Source organism: Seriola lalandi, unplaced genomic scaffold, assembly GCF_002814215.2.
Source record: "Seriola lalandi dorsalis isolate HSWRI2012SDOR001 ecotype SW California unplaced genomic scaffold, Sedor1 jcf7180002054331, whole genome shotgun sequence".
In the NCBI taxonomy this organism is placed as follows: Eukaryota; Metazoa; Chordata; class Actinopteri; order Carangiformes; family Carangidae; genus Seriola; species Seriola lalandi.
In genome coordinates, this window is record NW_019524884.1 from 254279 (window position 1) to 277823 (window position 23545).

General features: G+C 40.7%; 1 protein-coding gene across 1 annotated transcript in view; it reads left to right on the top strand.

Moving 5' to 3' along the window:
- The window catches only part of necab2 (N-terminal EF-hand calcium binding protein 2), a 116602-nt gene that overhangs the window by 39287 nt on the left and 53770 nt on the right, over positions 1 to 23545 (top strand). Inside the window, exons 6-7 of the mRNA XM_023407230.1 lie at positions 12093 to 12229; positions 12785 to 12909. Of these exons, the coding sequence (XP_023262998.1) occupies positions 12093 to 12229; positions 12785 to 12909 (262 nt within the window). The remainder of the gene's footprint in view (positions 1 to 12092; positions 12230 to 12784; positions 12910 to 23545) is intronic.

A 23545-nucleotide genomic window follows, 5' to 3' on the forward strand; every position in this document is an offset into this window, starting at 1 on the left:
GGGGGGGGGATGAGAGCTGAAGCAAGCAGCAAAAGGAGAAGAGGGAAAATTCATTTAATCTCCTGTCCTATCTGCCCTGTATAAATGCTCTGTTTAATGAGCCACTCTCATTAGCATTTTATTTTTTCTAGCTGAACGAGCCACCACACTCATTGGCAACTCTGCAGGCACACACAATCACACACAGACCAAAACCTTGTTAAGTCTGTCTTTTTTTTCCCAAATCTGTTCAGGAAATTGTTTCACACTGGTGAATGACCCTCCATGAGGTTTTTAGCCGCCTCTCATCCGACTCCTCCACATCTCCTCTTCCTCTCGCTTCTCCTTTCTCTCATCTTGTCCTCTTTCATCTCTGCTCTATTGTCTTCTTCCGCCCCCGAGCCATTGCCTCCCCCCCCCTCCTCATCCTCTTCATCCTCTCTTTTCTTCGTGAAGATTAAGGTGAAGCAGATCACGGGGTAGGGAAGGCGTTTTGGTCTGTACACAATAACGTGAGCAGTATGAGGAGAGTGAGAGGGGAGGATGATTGAAGGAGGAGAAAGGGAAACAGGGAAGAAAGGAGAAGATGGGAAGAGGAGGTGAAGGGGGCGTGGCGAGAGGTTGGCAGGAAGTGAAGATCGTGATGAATAAAACGATGAAAGAGAAGTGAGTGAGTAAAACATCTCAGCTGGCTCTGATACGACTCTTGGTGGAGAAGTTTGTGTAGTTTGCGTACATCACTTATTCATTAGGATTTAATGGGGATTCAGAAGAAGATTGTTCACATCACATCCAGTATCCATGATCTGGGAATGCAGTGGTGGGGTGAAAAAGCTGAGCCTGTGCTCTTGAACTTTTATGCTTGTGACAGCATTTTCCAACCCTTAATGAGATCATTTCTATGGAGCCCAAAAACTGACAAAAAGCAGTAAAAGGTTATCAGAAAAGGAGGAAATAAAACTGAATGCATTAATAAATAATAGTGTTACTTCAATAGATAAACTGAGTGTAAAAGGAAGTGAGTTTCATACTTCTCCTGTAGTATCAAATCATTTTAAATAAAGAAGAAAGCCACCCTCACATATAGAACATGGTGACACTATGTAATTATTACATCACCATTAAGGATAATGGGAAATGTTGCAATGGGAGAAAAGGAAAAATAAATAATTAAATGTGTTAAGACCAAAGGACAATGAGCTTGTAAATGATTAATAAAATAGTCAAATAAATTAAGTGAATTGATTAAAGCCAAAAGTGATGGCAATCATTTACTTACTGATTAGAGGTTATAAGTTATAATCCTTTAGGTATTAGTCTGGATTGATTTGGTGACACCCGTGGTTACTATGGTAGCAGCAAATGTGGTTTTGTAGTAGAGCAAACACTCCTTGGGGCAGCTGTGGACCAGGCAGGTCGTCTAATCATCGGAAGGTCAGTGGTTCAATTCCCAGCTCCCCCTCCAGTCTGCATTTAGAAGTGTTGGGCACGATGCTGAACTAATGTGTGTAACATACCCATGTCTCACCAGCTGAACACTCTTTAATGCAACGCAGCACCAGTAGGAAATGTTGGGTTAGCAATAGCAGTAAGTTAACGTGGCTCTGGCTTGGCTGCAGAAGAGTCAGTGAGGAGAAAATATTACCAACAGAAATGACTGATTACATGCGTGTCACTTTTTTCCATCAATACTTTGCTCACATGAAGGCAGTCTGAATCCAGCACAGGAATGACGCTGAGAAAATGTCAGTATCATGACTGAAAACTATACTTTTATAAAGCTTTGAAAATTATAATGCTTTATATTTCTTTTTGAGTTGTTTGATAACTATATTATATTATAATCAAACATGTACAATATATTCTTTACACATACACTAAGTTGTGTCAACCCCGATAAGTGCATCCCTCATCTTCTATAATCGGGTGTCCAAGGGTTACCGTTTCCCTGGTAACCAAGGAGCACTATACTGCTGTCAGAGTGCGGGATGTTGAAGAAGTGAAGTCAGACTCGGGGAATGAGGAGAGGAGGCAAGTTAGGGAGTTGATGAAGACAAGTTGGGGTGAGGAAAGAATTTGAGAAAGGTCAAAGAGATAAAAGAAAGGCAGGAGTGGGAAGACAGTGATAGAAAGAAACTGACCGGAAGAGGGGAAGAGGGGGAAGGAGTTGAATTAAATTAAGGAAAGAGTGAAGGAGCAGAGGAGGAGTTCAGAGAAGAGTGTAGGAGGTGACAGGAAAGGAGTGTGAGATAATCCAAGAGGTCAGATACAGTGAGAGAAAGAGGTGAGGGAGGTCAGAGACGCAGCCTGACATCTTTCTCATGGCTGCCATTACTGTGAGGATGAGGAGGAAGCTCCGCAGCTCCATGAAAAACTGATTACATGGTTTCACTTCATCCTTCAGCCGCTGAGTGGTACATCACTTTGCTAAAACATTTCACTTTGCCACAGCCTTGCTTAGCGCACTCTTTTTTTGTGTGTGTGTTTTTGAGCTACAAATGGTGCCAGCGCTAACACTGGCTCTGTCATTAAGAGAGATTTAAAGATGGTGGTTAAAGGGGTCAGTGAGTTATGTCATCAAAGTGATCAAAATGTAGTTACTGTGACTGGTTCAGCTGCCGATGTTTCCTTCTGCAGTTTCTAATGTGGGGTGTGTTGATAACGTTTCCTAGCCTAGCCTATAGCTTGACCTCTGCCTGCACTGCAACCTTTCCTCAGAATGAGTGTTTCAAACGTGGCTTCATTTGCTCATCACCAGTAAAGAAATGAAATCATTAAAAACACAAACTACTTCCTTTCATTTGCCTGTATTGCTTATTGCAACGCCAATTACATCCTACCACATCTATGGTATCGTCTAATACTATTTAGTTAGCTAGATGTTTGGGTGACTGCTGCGTGATATTGCCAACATGTTGAAGATATTCATAAAGTCAGTCTAACTGTTGTCAGTCTCTTGTTAGTCAGTCTAATGTTATAGCTGACTAATGTAAACTTGCCACCATAGGAGAAACAAGCAACAACCGTGTCTGTGTGTGTGTGTGTGTGTGTGCGCGTCATAGATGTGCACTGGTACTTTAACAAATAGCACTACACATCTGAAAAACAGGGAGTTATTTTTTTGGCCATTTTTGCTTTTATTATGATAGGGACAGTGAGTGAGAGACAGGATGGTTAGGGGAGAGAGAGGGAACCCAGGCCACTGCGGTAAGGTACAATATGTACTCTATACCAAGTGAGCCACAGGATGCCCCCAGCCCCCATATTTAAAGCCCTGTCAGGTGGCCTACCTGAAGCCAGTTTACTATAGTTAGCTTCAAAGGTATGAGTGCTTTTTTTGATGAGGCGGCATTTGATTTCTTTTCATTTGACTTCCCCAGATCAGAATTTACAGACATCACTTTCCTCTCCAGTGAAACCAGCCTGCGCTGCATTAGTACTAGCCATCAGAGTACGACCCCTCCCCCCTCTGTGTTAGCCACGGTGTTAGCGTTGCAGATTCAGTTTGAAGTCAGCTCCTCTCAGAGTTGGAGCAACAACACAGCAGAAGAGCAGCAACTCATTTTATATGTATGTACGTCCAGTGTTCGCTCTGTCAAGGTGTGGTTCTGTAGAGAGCCGAGGTGAACATGTCATCGACAATCCACCAAGTATGCGTCTGACTGACTGACTGACTGACTGCATCCTCAGTGTCTCCCACAGCTGTTAATGATGTGGACATGAATAATTTGTGTGTGTGTGTGTGTGTGTGTGTGTGTGTGTGTGTGAGAGAGAGAGAGAGAGAGAGAGAGAACTGGCAGAGTGTGTGTTGTGTTGTCAGCTGGGTGTGTGTTGACTGATGAGGTTACACCCAAAAGCATGAATAATGCAGACGACTGTAGGGAGTGAGAAAGAGAGTCAGTGTGTGTGTGAAAGAGAGAGAGAGGTGGTTGGGTAATTGGGTGAAAAGAGAAGAGAAGAGAGAGAGAGAGAGAGAGAGGAACTCCACTCAGGGATTTAATACAAAGTTGAAGGAGAGAGAGAGAGAGTAAAACACACAAATGAACCAGAAAGCTCAATACAATGTACAGTAATCTCTTTTCTCTCCTACCCCCCTTTATTCTCTCCTCTGCTCTCCTCTTCCCATTTTTTCCCACTTGGGGTCAGTCATATTCATAAGATGGAGGCAGGCATCTTCTCCCCTCTTATCTTCCCTTCCTTGAGCAGCCTCGCTCCCCCCCTTCTGTTTCTCCCCGCCTTCAGCCTCCATCCTCCATCCTCCTCCTCGCCTTCCTCCATTCTCATCTCTCTCCGAAGGCCGATGAAGCTGGCATGATATCTGAAGAGTGTGAATGTTTCTGATGCCTGTTAGTGGGCTCGCCTTCTGTTTAGAAACAAACTCAGACACGCTGCCTACTGTGAGCCACTTCCACACTTCCACCAGTTCAATTTCTCCAATAAACCAAATGCTTGGTTAATCTATTAACTTCTCCTTTTTGTAGCATCCTTCAGTCCTGACTGCAAACACAAATATCCTTGTGATGATGCATTAACTCAAATTTAAATGAATGTGTAATTATATGTGATTGCAGCCTCTTAATAATCCTGTTCTTGTGGAAAAATGAATCTTCATCAGAAATTATGACACACACACACACACACACATCTGTGACGTCAGATGAGGTGGGACTGTATCCAGCAATTTCTGTAACCTTCCCAAAGTGACGATCTGACATTCACACCCACTTCACACAGTGGCCGGCTTTGTGGAGGTGAGACGGTGAGCAGGGTTTGAACCTCTTGCTCCAGCTCTCTTTTTTCATTTGTTACACAACTATTTCTGTCACTCTTCATGTGTACAGGCCGTGAATACCTTCCAGGAGAGACTGTTTGGAAATGTGCATTCTTATCTGAGTATTTCATCTATTATTGTGACTCTCCATTCGTTATGAAGACCAACTGAAACAGCTGTGAACACTTTGGCCTGTAGTCAGGCAACATGAGTGTTGAGTGTTCCCAGGTCAGATCAATGGGGGGAAGGTGGTATCAGCTTGCATTACTAGTCTCTCTTGTAATATCGCAACTGTGGTGGCCATCAAAGTAAGAAATTGAAACTATATTTGTATCTCAATTCGGTGGCCAAATCCTTTGAAGGCTGCATTTGAAGGCTGGTTGCGTCACAGAGGTGCGACAAGGCAGTCCAATTTTGAATGCGACCAAGAAATGCGCTCTTTGTTTCCCGGGCAACAAAGGATCCAATGGGCATTAGCCGTCTGTATCCTCCTGCTTCCACTTTATGCTAAGCTAGCCTTATGCTAGCGTACAGACATGAGATGGTATTCATTTTCTCAATAATCCCCAAAAAGTTGTCAATGTCAAATTATTCCTTTGTATATTAAAAGACCTGCTTGTGTTTCACCTTAGATCCAGTTGTGTTAATGTTAAACCAGAGAGTGTGCTGTGCTCAGGGCCCAAAATAAGTTTTAAAAACACGCAATCGCCACCTGAAGCGCCTCACACAGAGACTCTGACTCTTACACGAGCACCAACCCGGGGATGAGACATAACGGATCCATTTTACCAGTCTGTACGGCAGCTAGCAGCTCACTCTTTGAATCTGTGTCTGTGTGTTTGTGTGTGTGTGTGTGTGTGTGTGTGTGTGTAACTGCATGTGATGACGTTGCTCCCTGCAGGTGCAATGTATCTGTGTCAAACTGGTTTGGCAGTGTGAAAGGAGTCAATCGCCTTTTTTAGTGGCTACATACACATCTTAGAAGATTTATTCTGTTACAAAATCAGAGAATAGATGCTGATAGTGCAGAGTTTGTGCGTTTGTGTGTGTGTGTGTGTGTGTGTGTGTGTGTGTGTGCGTGTCCATGTTCAGGTTAGTGGCCTGCTAATGGACTGCTAGATGTCTCAAGAGGAGGAGCAGCGAGTGGTCAGCTATACTAGTCCACCATTAGTGCTCAACCACACACACACACACACACACACACACACACACACACACACTCTTCTCTGCCTCCATCCTTTTCCACTGTACCATCTTAGCTTCCTTGTGTGATGATGCAAACATCCCAGCTGCCAGGACAGTGAGAAGAGACTTTTAAGTGGAGTATAATTCTCTCTGTTAGAGGTCTTTTTCTCAGCTATCATTTCCTGCATACCACTAAAATGGTGTTGCTTAGAGACATATTGACTGTGTTTACTAAAATACCATTTTAATTGGCTGACGTGTGAAGCTGAAGCAGGGCTCTGGGGGGTTGTGGAGGTAGCGTGCCAGCCGGCGAGCTGCGCTTGTGCTTCCCAACACATCAAACCTCTGTTATCCTAGAGACCTACTGTAGGGAGACAATGTTGACTCTGCAGAGACTTCTGAAATAAAAGATGATGCCTCTTGAGCTGACAAATAAAAGAAAATCAACACAATTTCTTATGAGAGACAGTTCAGACTTGCTGCAACATAAACAACTTTTATAGGTTGCCATGGCAAAAAAAATATCAAACCAATAGAAAGTAATAAAAATTCTAAAAATCGGCAGCTCAGGACATCTCCAGAGAGCACACCTTGGTAGGCTGAGATATGGGCGTTGTACTGCCTGAAGCTGTTTGAAGACCAGCTGAAAGGAAAAGCAGGAACAGCAAACTGCTCACGGGCTACATGCTGAAAACTACGAACCGTGCGCTCTTCTCTTCTCTGTCTGAACAATGTGCTGACCTCCTTTTTTTTTTAACATTTCAGCCATTACACACAGGCCAGGCACGATAATCAAACTGTTGCAACGGCAGCATTCGAACGTTAGCTACGTTAGCTAACACTGACAAACATCCAGTCCATCCAATGATCAACTGTATTGGCAGAATCTCCTTGAAATTTTAAGATCATATAACCACAAGCAGTGTGCAAGATTATGATGGTGGTAAGAACTGTAGTGGCAGTGTTTGAACGTAAACGAACATCCAATCTAAAATTTTGTGTCATTCAGAAAAACATGAGCGGATGAAGATGATAAATTATCTCGTTATATAAGATATCACTTGCTGGTCTAGACACTTTGGCCCATATATGGTTTCCTTGAAATTTAAAGACGGTACATCTGCAAGTATAAAAGCTCCAACTCTGCTAATCTAACTTACACTGGATAAACTTAGTTGATATGCAAGAACTAAGTAATAATGCAGAAAAATGCAGCACACTTGCAATATTTTTGGTAGTCAATAACTGACCTGATCTATATTAAAGGAGCATTGTGGAGTTTTCTTGTATTATTTAACTTCTGGATCGCTCACATCCATGTTTGCTTGCTCTCGTCTATTGTTGGTGCATTGCTATATTTGTTGGTATACTGCTGAATGGTTCTGCTGCAAGCTCAATACAAATGATAGAGGGACCCATTTGTGAAAGCACCGCTCCATAGTGCTACCAGTGGTGAAAACTACTCCACAGGGTTCCTTTGTTAAAGGTCTGCTGTATATTTTTGTTCAGACTGTTGGGATCAAACCTAGAGGTTTTTAGAGTTATTTTCTAAGGCTGTTTCCACTTTTTTTTAACCTAAATACAGCACAAAGAAAAAGCAGCTCCTGTCCTCTCCTCTGAGAGTTGATTGAGGCAACTTGATTTCCCTCCTGTGAGACTGATCCAGCTCATTCAGGCTGAGCTGTTTGATATAGGGATTTATCAGTGGATCAATACCAACACTTACATACCCTCTCAGACCCCTCTGAGCCATGGTCTGCTTGCAGCACCTTTTTCTTTCTGCAAACGTCCCTGACACTGCAGCAGCATTATTCCTGTCAGATTGGTAAAGGCTGGCGTGACATTATTTACTCCAAAAAGCACTACAATTACTCTTGATTGGGGGTTATACAAGACGGAGAGAGCCACTCACTGTCTCATTTTGGAGTACCCAATTTCATGGACCATGGGCACTGGGTCAGATCCATGGGGGGAAGGTGGTAGTAGCTCACATTACAGTCTCTCTTACTACAACTCTGGGACCATTGAAGTATCAAGCCTATATAATACTCATACAACAAAATGTCAGGTTGAATGATTTCACATTGATCTAAACATATTTTCATTTCATTTCAACCGATTTCTAATAGCTAAAACATTTTAAATATTCCTGTACTAACTCATATTTCCCTGGCTCACTATTGTATTTCTACATTATCATGTTCTTGTCTTCATTATATTAGTCACATATTTTCTGTTATAGCTCAACAGTAAGTTTATCAGCTGATTATGCCAACACTAGAGGCCCACGTCCTTGTCACCTCCACCCCACCACAGAGCTTCTGGATCTGAGACACACAAGCTGGAATAATTTCCCCTAACGAGACCAATCTCTGTAATCACTGATTACTTCTGCAACCCCCTGTAATCAGCCGCCAACATCTTATCACAAAAGATTCTCTGTGTGTGTTTGTGTGTGTGTGTGTGTCTGTGTGTGTGTGTGCGCTGCAGGGGTTAACTGTCCTACACATGTGTGCAGATGTGTGGGTGGATGGTAATGAGGAGATTTGTTTTTAACCTTAAGAAGATGAGAAGAAATACATGAGACCCGGAACAGTTACACACACACACACACACACACACACACACACACACACACACACACACACACACACACACACACACAGGTTTAGTGAAACGGCTGGCACCATCAATTTTCTCCTCCCAGATTAAATTTTTCTGATCTTACACAAATCATGCCACCGCCACTTTGTAATAAGAAGAGCTGATACTTAAACTGACTTCAGGTCATGTTGCAGCTCTGCGTGTGTTGCCTGTGTGTGTTATTTCCAATGAAGAAATATATAGAATAAAAATGTTGAGCCTCATAGGTGTGATACGTTCTGGGGGCCTCTATCATCAATCATCACATAAAACCAGGCATCACCATAAGCACACACTGACAGACTCATTCCTGCTGCTTTGAACTCACAAACACACACAGATCTGAGCAGATAAACACACACAGTCACACATGCTTACAATGACACACACTGCAGCTAATCATCAGGCTGTGTTCGGGGAGCCAGCGGAGATAGATGGTGTATCTCCTCCTGGGTCAGTGATCTGTGTGAATTATAGATCACAGCTTTTCTATCCCAGGTTTTGTAGCTGGGCCCGTGGGACATGCTCAGCGGAGGGGGAGGGAGAGAGAGAGAGAGAGAGAGAGAGAGAGAGAGAGAGAGAGAGAGAATAGATAGAATGCAAAATTTAACAGCACTTTACCTTTTTTTTTTTTAGAAAGCACAAATAAAATCACACTGCATTTTTGAATCATTCCTCTGGAGCTTGATTCTCAGAAGCAAAGCTGGGTTACCAAGTGGGCAACTGTCCTGGGCGGCTTAATGTGTGCTGATTGGTTTGTGTTATTGAGTTATTGAGCATTTTGAAAGATGAACCACTGAACTGAATGGTACAAACTGGACCAGGTGGTAACTGGGGGCTCCAAGCCACTTATTTTTGCTACAGGATCGTCAAGCAGGTTAATACAGCCATTGTTCAGTTATGATTTTGGTGGTCAAAGGTCAAAGTTCATCAGACCAGTGTGACCTCACTAAATATGGTTTTGGCCATAGCTCAAGGATTCATACGCTAATTATGACACAATTTAACACAAATGTCTTAAAGGGTAAAATGATGAAGTGATGACATTTTATGTGCTCAAAGGTCAACTCCACTGTGACATCATAATGTTCTGCATAAACACCATTGTTCAATGCTGCCAAATACATGGCAAAGTTTTATCAAGAAAATCATCAGCAGTTGCTCATTTAATGACTAAGTGCATATAATTGACTTGTAGTGCATCATTAATCTAATCAAGAAAACTGCTAGAATTCCTGTTTATCATATGTATGTTTATTCATATATGGAGCCCACTTTGGTAACTGAATCTCAGCATATAGTGAGTCAGTATGTCTTTGGTAAAATATGGTAAAATAAAAACTAAATTCTATAATCATAATGAATTCTGTTGAGATAAATGTGTTTTTTATGCTGTGAATTAATGTTCATGAAAACCGGAACAAGCTGCCTGGACTTTTCCACACGTGAGCTGATGAGGATGAGTCTCTTTCTCCTAAGTCAATGTGTTTGTATGTTTGTGTATGGACATGTGTGTGTGCATGTGTAAAAGCCAGTGACTGTGATAATGGAAGTCAATACGGCCTATGTGATTTGGCGTCCTGTGGGAGCGTTTGTCTTTGATTAGAGCGCAGCAGAGAAAGGCTGACTGCACAGGAACCTTAATTGTCTCCCTGAATCACTGCACTGTGACTTCTGACAGTAAAGCTGACATGACTGACTGACTCCCCTCTCTGGAGTACATATGTAGTCAATTATGACCGTGCATTTGATAGTGAAGTTTTCACGTGTTAATCTGACAGGCCTTTAACACATCTGAGTGGCATGTGAACGTTGCGGCTGTTGCTAGGTAGCTAATTGAGCTAACGTTAGCTTCATGAGTTGTTGAAAATGCCGTCTCTATGGCCTGCTTGTTAATGTTTCCACCTGACTCTTTTTCAGAATAAGAACTTTTTTAAAGGGGGTCTTGTGCATTTGATTGCCAAGAAATCGTGTTAACATACCAAAGCTAAACCTGCACACCCCAGGCAAAAACTTAGCATCTTCACTGGCTGATGATCCAGCATTAGAAGACACGGAAATAAAGACACAACATTGTTCTTGCAATACAGTGCAAAGCTACAGTAGCTAGTTTGTGAATTAAAAGTATGAGAAAGAAAAGCATGACTGTTCTTTCAGTCTAACTTAGCCCTGTCTAGCTACTTAGCTCATGTTTTCACATTACAGGAGAAACTTATACCTTAAAGATGAGGACTGTTTGATGTGTTTGGGAAAGCTTACACTATCTCAGGTAACGCTGGCTTGGATTTCTAGAGTGTAAACTTCCCCAAGGTCCAACAGTAGCTTACATTAAACTATGTTAGCATCCAGAACTGACTTCCTACAGTGGGAAACTACTGACTATTGCACAGTGGCTGTGCTAGTTACTGACAGGCATTTTTAATGTAGCTTTTACAACTAATTTAGTTAGTTGACATATAGGCCTACCTTTGTCTTGCAAGTAACAGTAGGTTAATAGGTAGCTAGTTAGCCAGACATGCTAACAACTACAGCTTATGTTACAATATATAAATAGTTTAATCCATTTGTACTTTTGCTCTTGGTTTGATTTTTTTGAAAGGCTGAAAAGAAACACTACACATACTCTTTAAATGCAGAGTGTTACTCTGAAGCTGCACACACTGCTCCGACGTGGAGAAATCCAAAGCTTGGCAGGCCTGCTGTGCCTAGTTACAGTTGCATATTTACATATTAATAGAAAAGACTCCCCTCAAGGTTTTCTAGCAGCACTTGCGACAATTTAAAACAGGTCTATGAAAATGGTTGATTACCAATGGATCAATCAATACGCTTTGAGTTGAATGTTGTAAGAGCTACAATGCTCAGTTTGTCAATGGGAATCAGTATTGTAGTAGAGCAATGAATGATGCTGACAATTGAAGACTTTATTGATTTGTAGGCTTTTTTTTTTGTTGTTGTTGTTGTTGTTGCCACAATGCTGTTGTGTTGGTGGATAATAGTTGAGTCTACTTGTGTTTTTCCTGCCGAATCTGATCTGAAACAATATACAGTATATTAAAACCATAAAACAGCACTTTTATGTCCCCAATGGGCCAGGCTTTAAGATCAAGTGAAAAGGTTTGTGTTCATGCCTGGCCAGGCACCAACTTTCAAACCAGAGTCCTAACAGTGAATCAGGGTGTCTGAGAGAGTAAGGGAAAAGACAGAGGGAAGATGGCAGCAGAGAGAGAGTACTAGTCTATTTTTACTTGTTATTTTTGCCTCCCACACTGTCTGTCCACCTTGAGAAGCTCTTCAGCCAGAGGAATGAACTCAGAAAGATTTGTGCTGGACAGTTTTCTTTAGAGGAGGAAGCTGTGATGTGTGAAAGACACGATAAAGGAAACTTTACTTTTATAAATAAACTTCTTTTATGGACATTTTGTAATAAAAACTTCAATGTCTAGCTTTTAGTTTTGAATAAGATTTTATAAATGACATACACAGTCATATATTTTTCCTTCTGTTTCCCCAGGTTTATGAGAGAGGAACCAACGTGGAGCAGTTTGTGACCCGTTTCCTCCTGAAGGAATCGGCCAATCAGATCCAGTCTCTCCTGAGCTCTGTGGAGAGTGCAGTGGATGCAATTGACGAACAGCACAGCCAATCAGGGTGAGCCTGTGAGGGTAACACTGTGTCAGCCGATGTGAAATTGGGAACATTTGTGTGTGTGAGCGTGTTTGTGTGTGTGAGTGTGTTTGTGTTTGTTGTGTGTGTGTGTGTGTGTGTGTGTGTGTGTGTTTGTGTGTGTGTGTGTGTGTGTTCATGACTGTGCACATGTATCATGCATTATGTGTAAAACTCAGATTGTCAGTGGTCGTAATGGAAACCAGGCAGTGTTTCAAGCACAAATCTTCTCTGGTTAAAGCATCTGTCACTCACACTCTCTCTCTCTCACACACACACACACACACACACACGCACACACACACACAGGTTCTCATCTCCTTTATCCCATTTTCATCACCCTCAATCTCTTCCTCATTCCTCCTTTCCATCCCCTGTGGAACCTTCCTTCTACCTGTTCTCCATCCAAGTTCTTTTATTGCTCTTTCTCCACTGTCGCTTTCTCTTTCTTTCATCTCTCCACGATCCCATAACTCCTTTCTCTTTATCTAATTCTCCTTTTCCTTACCCTTCTCTCTCCTTCTCTCTCTTTTATTTCAGTCATCTACCTGCCAAGGTGAGTCCACGAATGTCAGAGAGGCGCAACGAAAACACTGTCCCTGACTATCCCCCTAACAACAGAGTCAGCGCCAGAGAGGCTGTCAGGACCATCAACACTGCTTCAGGTGACGAACACACACACACACACATATACACGCACACACTCCACTGATTTCATGGTTGGAGGCCATCCGTCACGCACTTCTATGATAAGCATCATATCCGCAGCCTTTAGTGACGGTACATCATTGTGGGTGAGCAGAAATCAAAGTCTGACTGCCACCCAGCAGTTTTTCATCCACTGTACACCAATAACACACACACACACACACACACACACACACACACACACACGCACATTAATTCCCCATTGTAAAACACCTCAATCAGCCACCTGCACAGGTCCACAGGTCTGAAGCAGCTTTCCTACAGCGGATAGGAGAGCACAGATGAATGGGTGGAGAAAAAGAGCAACAGGGGTTGGAAGAAGTGAAACAGGGGTGAAGAGAAAGAGTGGAGCAAGAAGGCAGCGAAGTGAGAGAAAGAAATGGCTGAGGAAGCAAAGTGAGAGGGTAGACAGTTGCTTAATAAATCTCTTAAAGTGTTAAAATCAAACCTGTAAGTGTGTACAAAAGTCTATTCAGCACTTAAGACTTAAAATCTGCTATGTCGTGCTGTTTTTATGGAGCAAGAGTGTATGAGTGTTTCACCAGGATACAGCTGCTTAAACACACACAAATTGATTGAGCCTCATGATTCTCTTTGAGGATGTGCAGGACTCTCATTATTGTTCCGTTCTCTCTGTAGATCCCCCTCCCCTCTCTCTCTCTCTCTCTTTTACTCTCTTATATTCATCCTCTCTCCTCCTCCACCAGCTTGTAGTTAAAACTGCAGCGCACGCTCGCCTTGACACTTTGCACCCACTCGAACAAATTGCTCGCCGAAGAAATGACACTTCAAAGGTTGTTGAGATACGGCATCACTTTATCACAACACAAACTCCCCAGAAGAAGATGCATACAGTTCAGTCGAGGCTCAGGAGAGAGGAAAGCCTTAAAGGGCAGAGCAAACTATAATCAATCGCTCCTCAGATGTTGTTATTGACAGGTGTCGGTTAAAGACGTTCAGGGTCCATGTGTCATTTTGACCCTGAGAGAAAGCTACAGTCACACTGTGGTAAACATTACACGTCATTGATAACGCATGTGTTCTGCATCCTCCATATGTACAACAGTGGCCAACAGATGGTGTAAACAACTGTACACCGTGCAGTGGAGGGAACTGTAAAAGCCATATGTCCCAAATAATGAGAATTTCTTAAATGCGCTCTGTGGAGTTTTCCTGTAAACAAACAAACTTTTGTTTACATTCAGTGTTTCAGTGCAGAATGCTCTCTGTATGTCTTTGAAGTCTAACAAACGCGCTGAAAGCATTTCCTTCTTCATAAAATATTTGCAAAGCTGATTTTTTACGTCATTTCGAAAACCTGCATGGTATAACTGTCAATCAGCAGAAAAGTGTGAAACTGGTTGGCAGGATGACGTCCACGTGCTCACATGATAAGTAAATGGGGACCAGCTTGTGAATACATTCCACTCCACAGGCGACATTTGGAAGATATGTGACATTTCCACAGATCAATACGCCAGTTTAAAACTATTTTTTAAAAACAATTTCTTGATTTAATTTCATGAGTGCAGTAAAAAAGAAAAAAAGAGGGTTAGGGTTAGGGAGAATAGCACAGGGTTGACTCAGAAATACTGTTATTATAAGATTTTTCCCCTTTATTTCTCAATTTAATAGACCATCAAATTGCATTTGCCCATCAACAACTTTACATACTTTATTTTCTAAAGCATAGCATGAGCATTTAGAATGATTTCCTAATATCAGCTTGCAGAGACAACACAGTTAACATTTTAGTGTCGTTGTGTGGTTGCAGTATCGTGGTGTTATTTCATTTCTTTATATGCAATATATCTAGTTCTCAGTCTTCGCTGTGTGGTCTAATCTAAATAATAATGCAATTCATTCATTCATGCAAAAATGTCTATTTCTTGTTGTAAATGTTTGTTGCATAAATCTGTTGTTTTTCGTCTAATAGAGTCAGACTAAGGATAGTTGAACACTACCATATTTATCAAGTAACTGCACAGTCTTCTCATTACAGAAACATGATTTACGGTATTGAAATAGTAACCACTCTTGATTCAAATTGAATTGAATCAGCTTTCTGATAAGATAGCTTGTGAAAATATCTGACGCTAAGATGATAGATATTCAGAGTTCCCATAGAGACATCACTGAAGTTATGGTATGATTTTCAAAATGCAACGTTTATTTATAGAAAGCATGATTTAGAGCATATGGGTTAAAACGTACAAAACCACTGATATACGTAGCTCTTTAAGAAGACGTTGCATCCGACACCCTTTTTATCTAAAGCCCCAAATCTAATGTGGTATTGATTTATTAATATGAAAATGTTTGGCAGAGCACCATGTGATACCAACAGAACATGATCAATCTTTGTAATGTCCTCTCTCAAAGGTCCAGTGTAAACGTGTTCCTCTGTGGTCACATCTGACTGAGTGCTGTGGAGTAAAACGGCACATGCAGTAGAGTCGTTGTCAAAGCCATTATTGATTCAGTGAGTGATCAGTAGAGCAGAATTGCTCCTCTGTGTTTATTAAACACATGTGGCTCTCACACTGCATTGACTCTGTCACACAGGAGACCACAGGTCAAATAAAGCGTTTCAACATTCAGTGCATTTCAATACCAATGTGTGGCCTGACCTGTTTTAGCTCGGACATGAACATTAAACACAAATCAGGCTTATAAAAGTTGGTTGCTTTGACGAGATATCGTGATTTATGTGATTTATGGCCGCACTGATGCACTTAAGTGAGAAGACTGTTTCCAACAGTTGCCATGGTTTCTATAAATCTTTGCGTTTCATTGGGATGGTGTAAACACACAGAGATGTCGAGAGTGTGACACTGCTGTCAGACCGGATGGGACGTGGCAGTGATGACTCTTTATTCTCACACGCCCTTGTGATTCTGACAGGACGCTGCCAAAGAACAGTTTACACTCTTCATCCTATACCTCTAAAAGTACATCCTCATACATACCACACTGTGCAATGAGAGTGATCTTTTTTCCCCTCACGCTGCCTGCTGACATTGAAATCCACAGGAACAGAGAATATAAACACAGGGAAAAGATGGAGCTGCTGTACCAGACATCTACACTAAATGTACCGTCTGTGGCTAATGTATGCTGATGTATGCTAATGCTATAAATCCCCAGTGTAGCTGTTAGACTTTCACAAATTATTTTTTGATATTGAATTTAGTATTTACTTTATTTTGAACTTGCTTTAAATACAGATGGAAATAAGCTAGTAGCCAAATCTGGTTCAAGACATCTCTTCTCATTGTATGGGAGTAATTGGTTTCGTACACGGTCCCTGACAAAGCCACAGTGTAACAAGGTCTGTGTCTTGGCGAGGCACATTTAATTCTTCCGAGACAAAACCCACTGTAAAACCACAATCTGGGTTTTGTATGGTTTAAACCTTCCCTGTCTCTTACAAATTGCGTTAATTTACAACTAAACTTCTTGCAGCAATATATTTGTAGGTTCATATTTACTGGACAGATATGAGAGTGGGATCAATCTTTTTATTTTCGCAAAATGTCCAACTGTTTCCATGAGCAACAGTAAAATAAGAGAAGTGAAAGAACGGCCTGGTGGTTTTGAACTTGACTTTGAACTGGATTTACATCATGACAGCACCAGGATTGAAGCCCATGTGGATGTTGTTGTGGAGTTTTTCCTGATAAATGATTGATTTAGCTGCAGCGAGAATACAACAGGAGATGTTTTCTTTTTAGTTGAGCTATATTTCCTTGAAATGACTCACTGCAGGATATGTGACCCTTGACCCTGACACAGATGTGTTGATACAGACAATATGGACAAGCGATGACCCAGGCCGCTGACAGTGACATAGTATTGTAATAAAACAAAACCAAAGTGCTGCTGGGTAATAACATAGTCCCCAGTGAATACTGCATATGACAGTGAACACTGACACAGTTCGCCTGAACATACATGATATGGTCTTAGCCTTAGTATTTAGAGCCTCTTCCAAATACAAAGAAAACCCCAAGTGCATAAACCAAACCACTGCGAAAAATCCAAATAAAAAAATCTATTTCAACTATCTCTGTGGCCTTGGGATAATTCATAAAGCTTCAGCTTTCAGCCTAGGTAAGTAAGAAGTAAAAAAGTTATTTTTCTATGATTAGAAACCAGGGCATTATCCAATTAATGAAGGAAGTCAAGGCAAAATAAGCAAAAACATACTGACTTTTGGCTCATTTTACTGCAGTTTTGCCTTTTCTTTGGCTTTTTTTTTTTGTTTTATTTCTTGTGTTGCTCTGATTGAAAGTGAGTTTTGAAAGCTCTGTTCAAAGTGCATATTAAATAGTTCTGCAGCTCTTAAAAATAACCAAAATAAATCTTGTATCATCTGATAGAAAATTTATTTCAGTTCATGCAGATTTCAAGACTTTTACCAAAACAGTGTAGGGCAGTGAAATACAGCTTGTCATCCAATTATGAATATTGTATACAAGTGATACATCTCCATCCATACAAACATTTTTTTTATGACTTCTTTAATGATATGGCACACTGTTTGTGCTTAGCATTGAAAATAAACTAAAACTGTTTTATTATGAAGAAATGATTATACATTTCATTCTATGCACTTATGCTGCACAAATATTTAATTTCTGCTGCTTGTTTGCACCACACCAACTTGTCTTGTTCTCTTTTTTTCTGTTCTCAGGCATCAAAATGCAGAAAGAACAGCGGGTTAACATTCAGAAGTTTGGTGTCAGTGACATGCACTGGTCTGATGTTGAGCCACTGAAAAACTTTCTCTAAGTGCTTCAGCTCTAGTGCTGCAGAGAAGAAAAATCAATTCTTTTTGGATGACTTGTGGAAAGATGGCAGCTCAAACTGACAGTTCTTCCTCTTCAGAGTCCAAACATCTGTCATTTGTCAGGGGACTGTATCCTAGGATATGTTTAAGCTTCAAGGTTTCAGAAAAGGCCACTGGGCAGCACACCGCAAATACAGGCTGGGAAATATTGATGTTGATAAGTTAACAGAGAATCATAAGTAAAGGTTTGAGTGAGGTTTACATGTTGGTTGCACAGAGTTGCCAAGTTTATCTTAAACACAGCTGGTTGATGGGAAGGTCAGGGCTTTGCTTCAGGGTGCAACAGCACCCAGCAGCATGAGGCAGATGGTGCCACACAGGAGGTGGAAAAGTTTTCAACCCAAATGATACTGAACTTTCCCTGTGCAGTAAAAATCCACGTGAAAATCATTTTAGTCTTCATTTCACCAAAACATTTTCACGTGGCAGCTCTGGGCAGATGTGAACCTTCATCAGGTTTGAATTCAGCACAAGTTGTCATCACATTAACAGCTATTCACCGTCAGAATAGCTGGACAGTAGCTGCGGCTGAAGGAACACTACATGATTGTCCCAGCAGGTCTGGGGACTTGAACTGGAGTGTTTCCAGTCACTGTGCAGCTTCCATGTTCTGATGAAGAGATGTAGTTATATTGGTCTGGTTTATCTCCCCAGCAGATTAAAAAAAAAAAAGTATTTTTGTCATTGATGAAGCCAAACTGCTCAACTCACTGCTGTGTAGGCTTTATTTTACAGGCATGTTTCTGCTGTTTTTACTACCATTATTAATATTCTGCAAATATTTGAGCTGTCACCAAATTATAATGAGCAAATGAAAAGAGTATGCTTCAAATTTGTAAAAATACACATGACAGATTGTGCTTGGGGAAGTTTTCCAAAAGCCCATTCAAAAATGGTAACCCCCTTTAAGCCCCCTTTTTAGCATTTATAAGCAGGTTATAAACATTAAATACATGGTTTATAACTCATTATAGTGTGTTGTAAGCAGATATACATTTTAAGTGTATTAACTTATTTGGCAACAACTATAACTTCTTCCATGAGATAAAGATGCTTTATATGAGTTATAACTGTTGACATGAACAGGAAACACTTAAAAATGACTTTTTATTTGTTTACAACTACATCATAGCATGCTATAAATATTTCATTGATTATACATGGCTTTGAAAAAATGCGAACGGGTGGATAAAGTGTTCCTCCCAATATCACAACAAACAGAAACAGAGCTCACGATCATAAGAAATGTAAAACACATGATCTTTTTCATTTTTCCAACTCTCTCCTTACTTCCCTGCCACTAAATCTGCTCAGTATTTCCAAATCCTAGTCACTGCTCACCCAGTGGTATCTTAAAACCCGCTCACTTAATCTTCAGTCGGACACTTTAACCATGTTTTGGGTACTGGAACAGGTATTTCTTTCCCCTGTTCATTATGACTTCGACACATTCTGATTCGAAAACAAGGCAAAGATGTAAAACCTGCCTTTAGTGCTCTCTGTAAAACTCACAACCTGTTACCACAGCGTCATGCCTCGCTGTGTTCCTGTCTCTGGCTTTTCTCCCCTTCTCTTCGATACTGTAGGCTGTAAAGCAGCTCTGACAGTTAAAGACCTTCATGTCAGCTGTGCTTTGTCTTGAGTCAGGACAAGTCGATTGATTAATGACCCCCAGATCCCCTCTCTTCTCTCTCCCCCTCTCCCTGTGCTGCTGCACAGCCTCCTCCACTATGTATGAATTACTGCTGCACTCCTTAGTCATTTCTTCACTCTCTTTTCTTCCCTTATTGTTCTCCTCTGCTTATGGCCAAATACACACATATGAAGTCACCTTGAAGTTGTTTTTCCTATCTCCCCTTTTCGTGTCGTAATAGCATAGAGAGGAGCATGTGGTGTGTTTTCTCTGTGAATTGATCCGAGTCTCCACAGAAGAAACAGACAGGGAGGGAGGGGGAAGAGAAAAGATAAGGCAGTGAGTGGGAGAAGAGTAAGGAGAGAAACAAACAGCGAGGAAAACAATAAGAGGGGGCAAGAATAATAGAGCTAAAAATATCCACCACCACCTTTAACTCAAGCAGCTGATGGTTTATTGTTGCTGTGTGCAACGCTTCAGTACATACAGTATCTAAGTGCATCTGTCACTTTACTGAGGATTTTTAATTGTAAAGAAACTGCAGTTTACTGTTCAGTGGTTTTCAGGCACTCACACTCACAGAGTACGTGCATGTGTTCATTCACATGTACATTTACAATATATATATATATATATATATATATATATGCATACGTCTTAGCTGTGGAAAACATGGATGTAGACTCCGTGACATCGTCCATATGTCTCGTTCTCAGCACACACAGTTTAACATTTTTGAAACAATGGCTTCTTGATCTTTTACTTTTGCCGGCTGAAATGATGATTGTCACTAGCAGATTTGATTGACTGTACCGAAGTATAAACCTCCCCAAATCTAATAAAGCAGTTGCTGTTCAGGGGAGGGCTTTAGCAAACAGTTACACAAGGAACAGTTAGAAATCTGAAAACAGCCTGTAAAAATTCGTATCACACATTGTCACATTCACATTTATCAAATGTAGCAGAAGTCTTAATCAACAACATGTGCATTAGTGTGTTCACTCCCAGCTGTGCCAAACATTATGTGACTGTGATAGAGAAGAGACTGGTCGCTTTCCCATCTGCGGAGACAGATGTCGATTAAAGTAAGAAAAACAGTAACAGATATTACAAACTGTCTGTAGTTTAAAAAACGTTTAAAATTCTCATTAGTCAATTGGCATAAACAGAGAGCTGGTCTTCCTTCCTCTTTTGCACTGTCCTTGTATCAGTAGCGGACACTGATGAATCTTATGTCACCATACGGATGAAATACCCAATGTTCTGAACCATCGGGGAAATGCGTTTATCCGTGACAGGACTTCTTCAGGTCTCATAATAACTAGAGATCGTTTTCGAGTGGGTGGGGAGTGGATGAGTGGGCCAGTGTGAGGAGGGCAGAGCTTCTTAATGTGCCGTACAGTACATTTACCACAGAGCAAATGTTGGCCTGCTACTCTCTTGTGTAATTCAACATGGATGCAGCTCAGCTTCAACATTTTGTATAATAATCATTGGCTGTCTGGCAGCAAAACAAAGTCCACTGAGGAGAAAGAGATGATCTTACATAAATATAATCAAAATCTATCGACAGATAAACGTCACCACCTACACTGTTTGACTGACATGTAATCTGTGGGCAGCGTAATGCGGAAACCTCAATGACTGATTAGAACCAAGACGTAATGTTCGCAGACCTTTGATTGTCTTATTTTCATCTTCTGCTGAGGTTTGTTTTCCCACTGAGCTACACTTCTTTTTTGGCTTTTGACATTTCAAGACATTTCCTGGCAAAGAAGAATTTATCAATGTATATAGAAGCAATAGAGGAACAGGTTTTTTACCATCCAAACTCAAAACCCGTTGTCAGACAGAAATGTTGATATTTGGCAAAGAGTAACCATAGTGAAGAGGCATAAAAACACAAGGCAGCCTCACAAAATGTCTTGTGGGAAAACATAGGAACTTCTAAATGAAATACAGTGGAAGGTGTGTGAGTTCGTGTAGGAACATAAAATGAAAGAGGACTTTAAAATCACTTCTAAAAGATACAGATAGCTAATGCAGTGTTCCCAGAAGTGGGGTGATGTGATCCCTTTGAAAATCCTGGCTGCAGTTTCTTAAACATTTTTCTAAGATAATCCAAAGCTTGCAAGAGAAATGTTCAGAAATAGTTTACCCATTGTGGCCTTTTGAAAATGACAAATACAGTAAGTTATAATTAAAAATGCTAAGATTAATAGTTGCGACAGGATACAAACTCCAGTATCTGATGTGAAAGTCAGACATATTACTCACCAATACACCATGCCAACATCTTTTTGACATGCAGCACACAGCTCCCGGCTTTGGCACTGAACTTTGGCATTTCAAATAAATCTTTTGATTCATATGACCATCATTTCTGGCGTGACTAGGAGGCTGTCTGTTCAGTCAGGTCCAAAAAGTTCCTTGGCTGTGTAACTGAAGTAGTATTACTGGATTCTACCAGTTTAAATCCTGAATCCTGGTATTTTTTGTCTTTCACAAAGCAGTACATTGTTTCTGATATTGAATAATAATAATCATAATCATAATAATCTTTGTTTATAGAGCAGTTTTCAAAACTTAGTTACAAAGTGTTTAACAAAAGCAGAAATAAAATAGAATCAATAAAATCAATACATTTTAAAAGCAACGAGAACAGAAAGAATAATTAAAACTAGAAAATTCCAGGGAAATTCTGAGTGCCACGGGGGCTACTGCCGGGATGAGTACATGATTTATTTCCCGTGTTCAAAAGTCATCCTGATCATATTCTGGTTTTGAGAAATGTCTTGATATAAAAGACTCTGGTATAAAACAATGTCACATCCCTCCATCATGTATTATGTGGGAAATATCTCATATTCTGTGTTGTTTTTTTTAATGAAACAAGAGGCAACATGTCTTCAAACTGGCATTTAAAGGGTTAAAATCCTGAAAACTAATAAACATTTGGTAGGTTTGAGCAGAACTGAAGTGGTTTAAGAGATGTATGCAAAAAAAAAGCAGAAAAAAATATTGATATATGATGATTTTATAGCATTTTCTTTGTGTCCTTTTTTGGACACGAGGAACCCCAGAGGGTACAAAATGTGTTACCAGTGTATAATAGACCTGTAACAGTAACTGACATTAGATTTTAAAAATATGTCAAAAAAACACTATTTTGCAGAAATCCATACCTTCAGCTGTAACACAGCCAAAATGATCAGCAAATCAAAAAAGAAAAGTGAAGAAAACGTCCAAAAAAGGACAGAGGGACCCCTGAGGGTTAATAAATCCCATGAACCGCTATTTAAATTACCACTATTATGTTTTTTTCTGTGCTAAATTTAACATTACTGGGGAGGAGAGCAACGCGACTAGAAGTGACAGCGAGAGAGGGCTAGTAGCTTCTCCTCTCCTCTGTCTCAGCGGAGACCGTCACAACTTCATTCACTCTTTTAACAAACAAAAAAAAAGCAACGAAGGAAGCAGTAAATGGACTTACATATTTAAGACCTAACTAAATGTAATTTAAGACCTAACATGCGGCTAATGTAAAGCTAGCGGAGCTTGGAGAGTTGGTTATCTGGTTGCTAGGCGCACGCAGGCACGCACACAGGTCAGGAGCTGCCGTTGCCATAGCAATGTGAAAATCTGCCCAGAATTTGGCTTCTACATGGCTTCAAACAATTGCAAATTATGAGAAAACCGTTACTTCTTTTGAAAAACCGAAAAGACCGTGACAGACACTGAAGCCAGAAGTTTCTTACAGTCTCTATTTTATTCAGATATTCCTTAAAATGAGTGAGTAAGCTCAGTGCGAAGACAGAGTGAGACTCTTTTGGAAAAAAAAAAGACGATTACATTAGGTGTCAATGAGAGTGAGACAGGTATTGCTGCCGGACTCGGCACCCCAATTTAAATTTTGTGCAGACCCTGCCTGTCAAAGTTACATTTTATGAATCCCAACAACTATGTCTACATTTTGAGAAAGAATTATTTGTCTCCTTTTTACGGTTTGGCCGTGAGCTCGAGTTAAAAATAAAAATAAAGGTTATTTTTTACTGCTTCACGCACTCTAGCCAACTGACGCTTTCACTCTAACTTTGAAGAAAAAGTG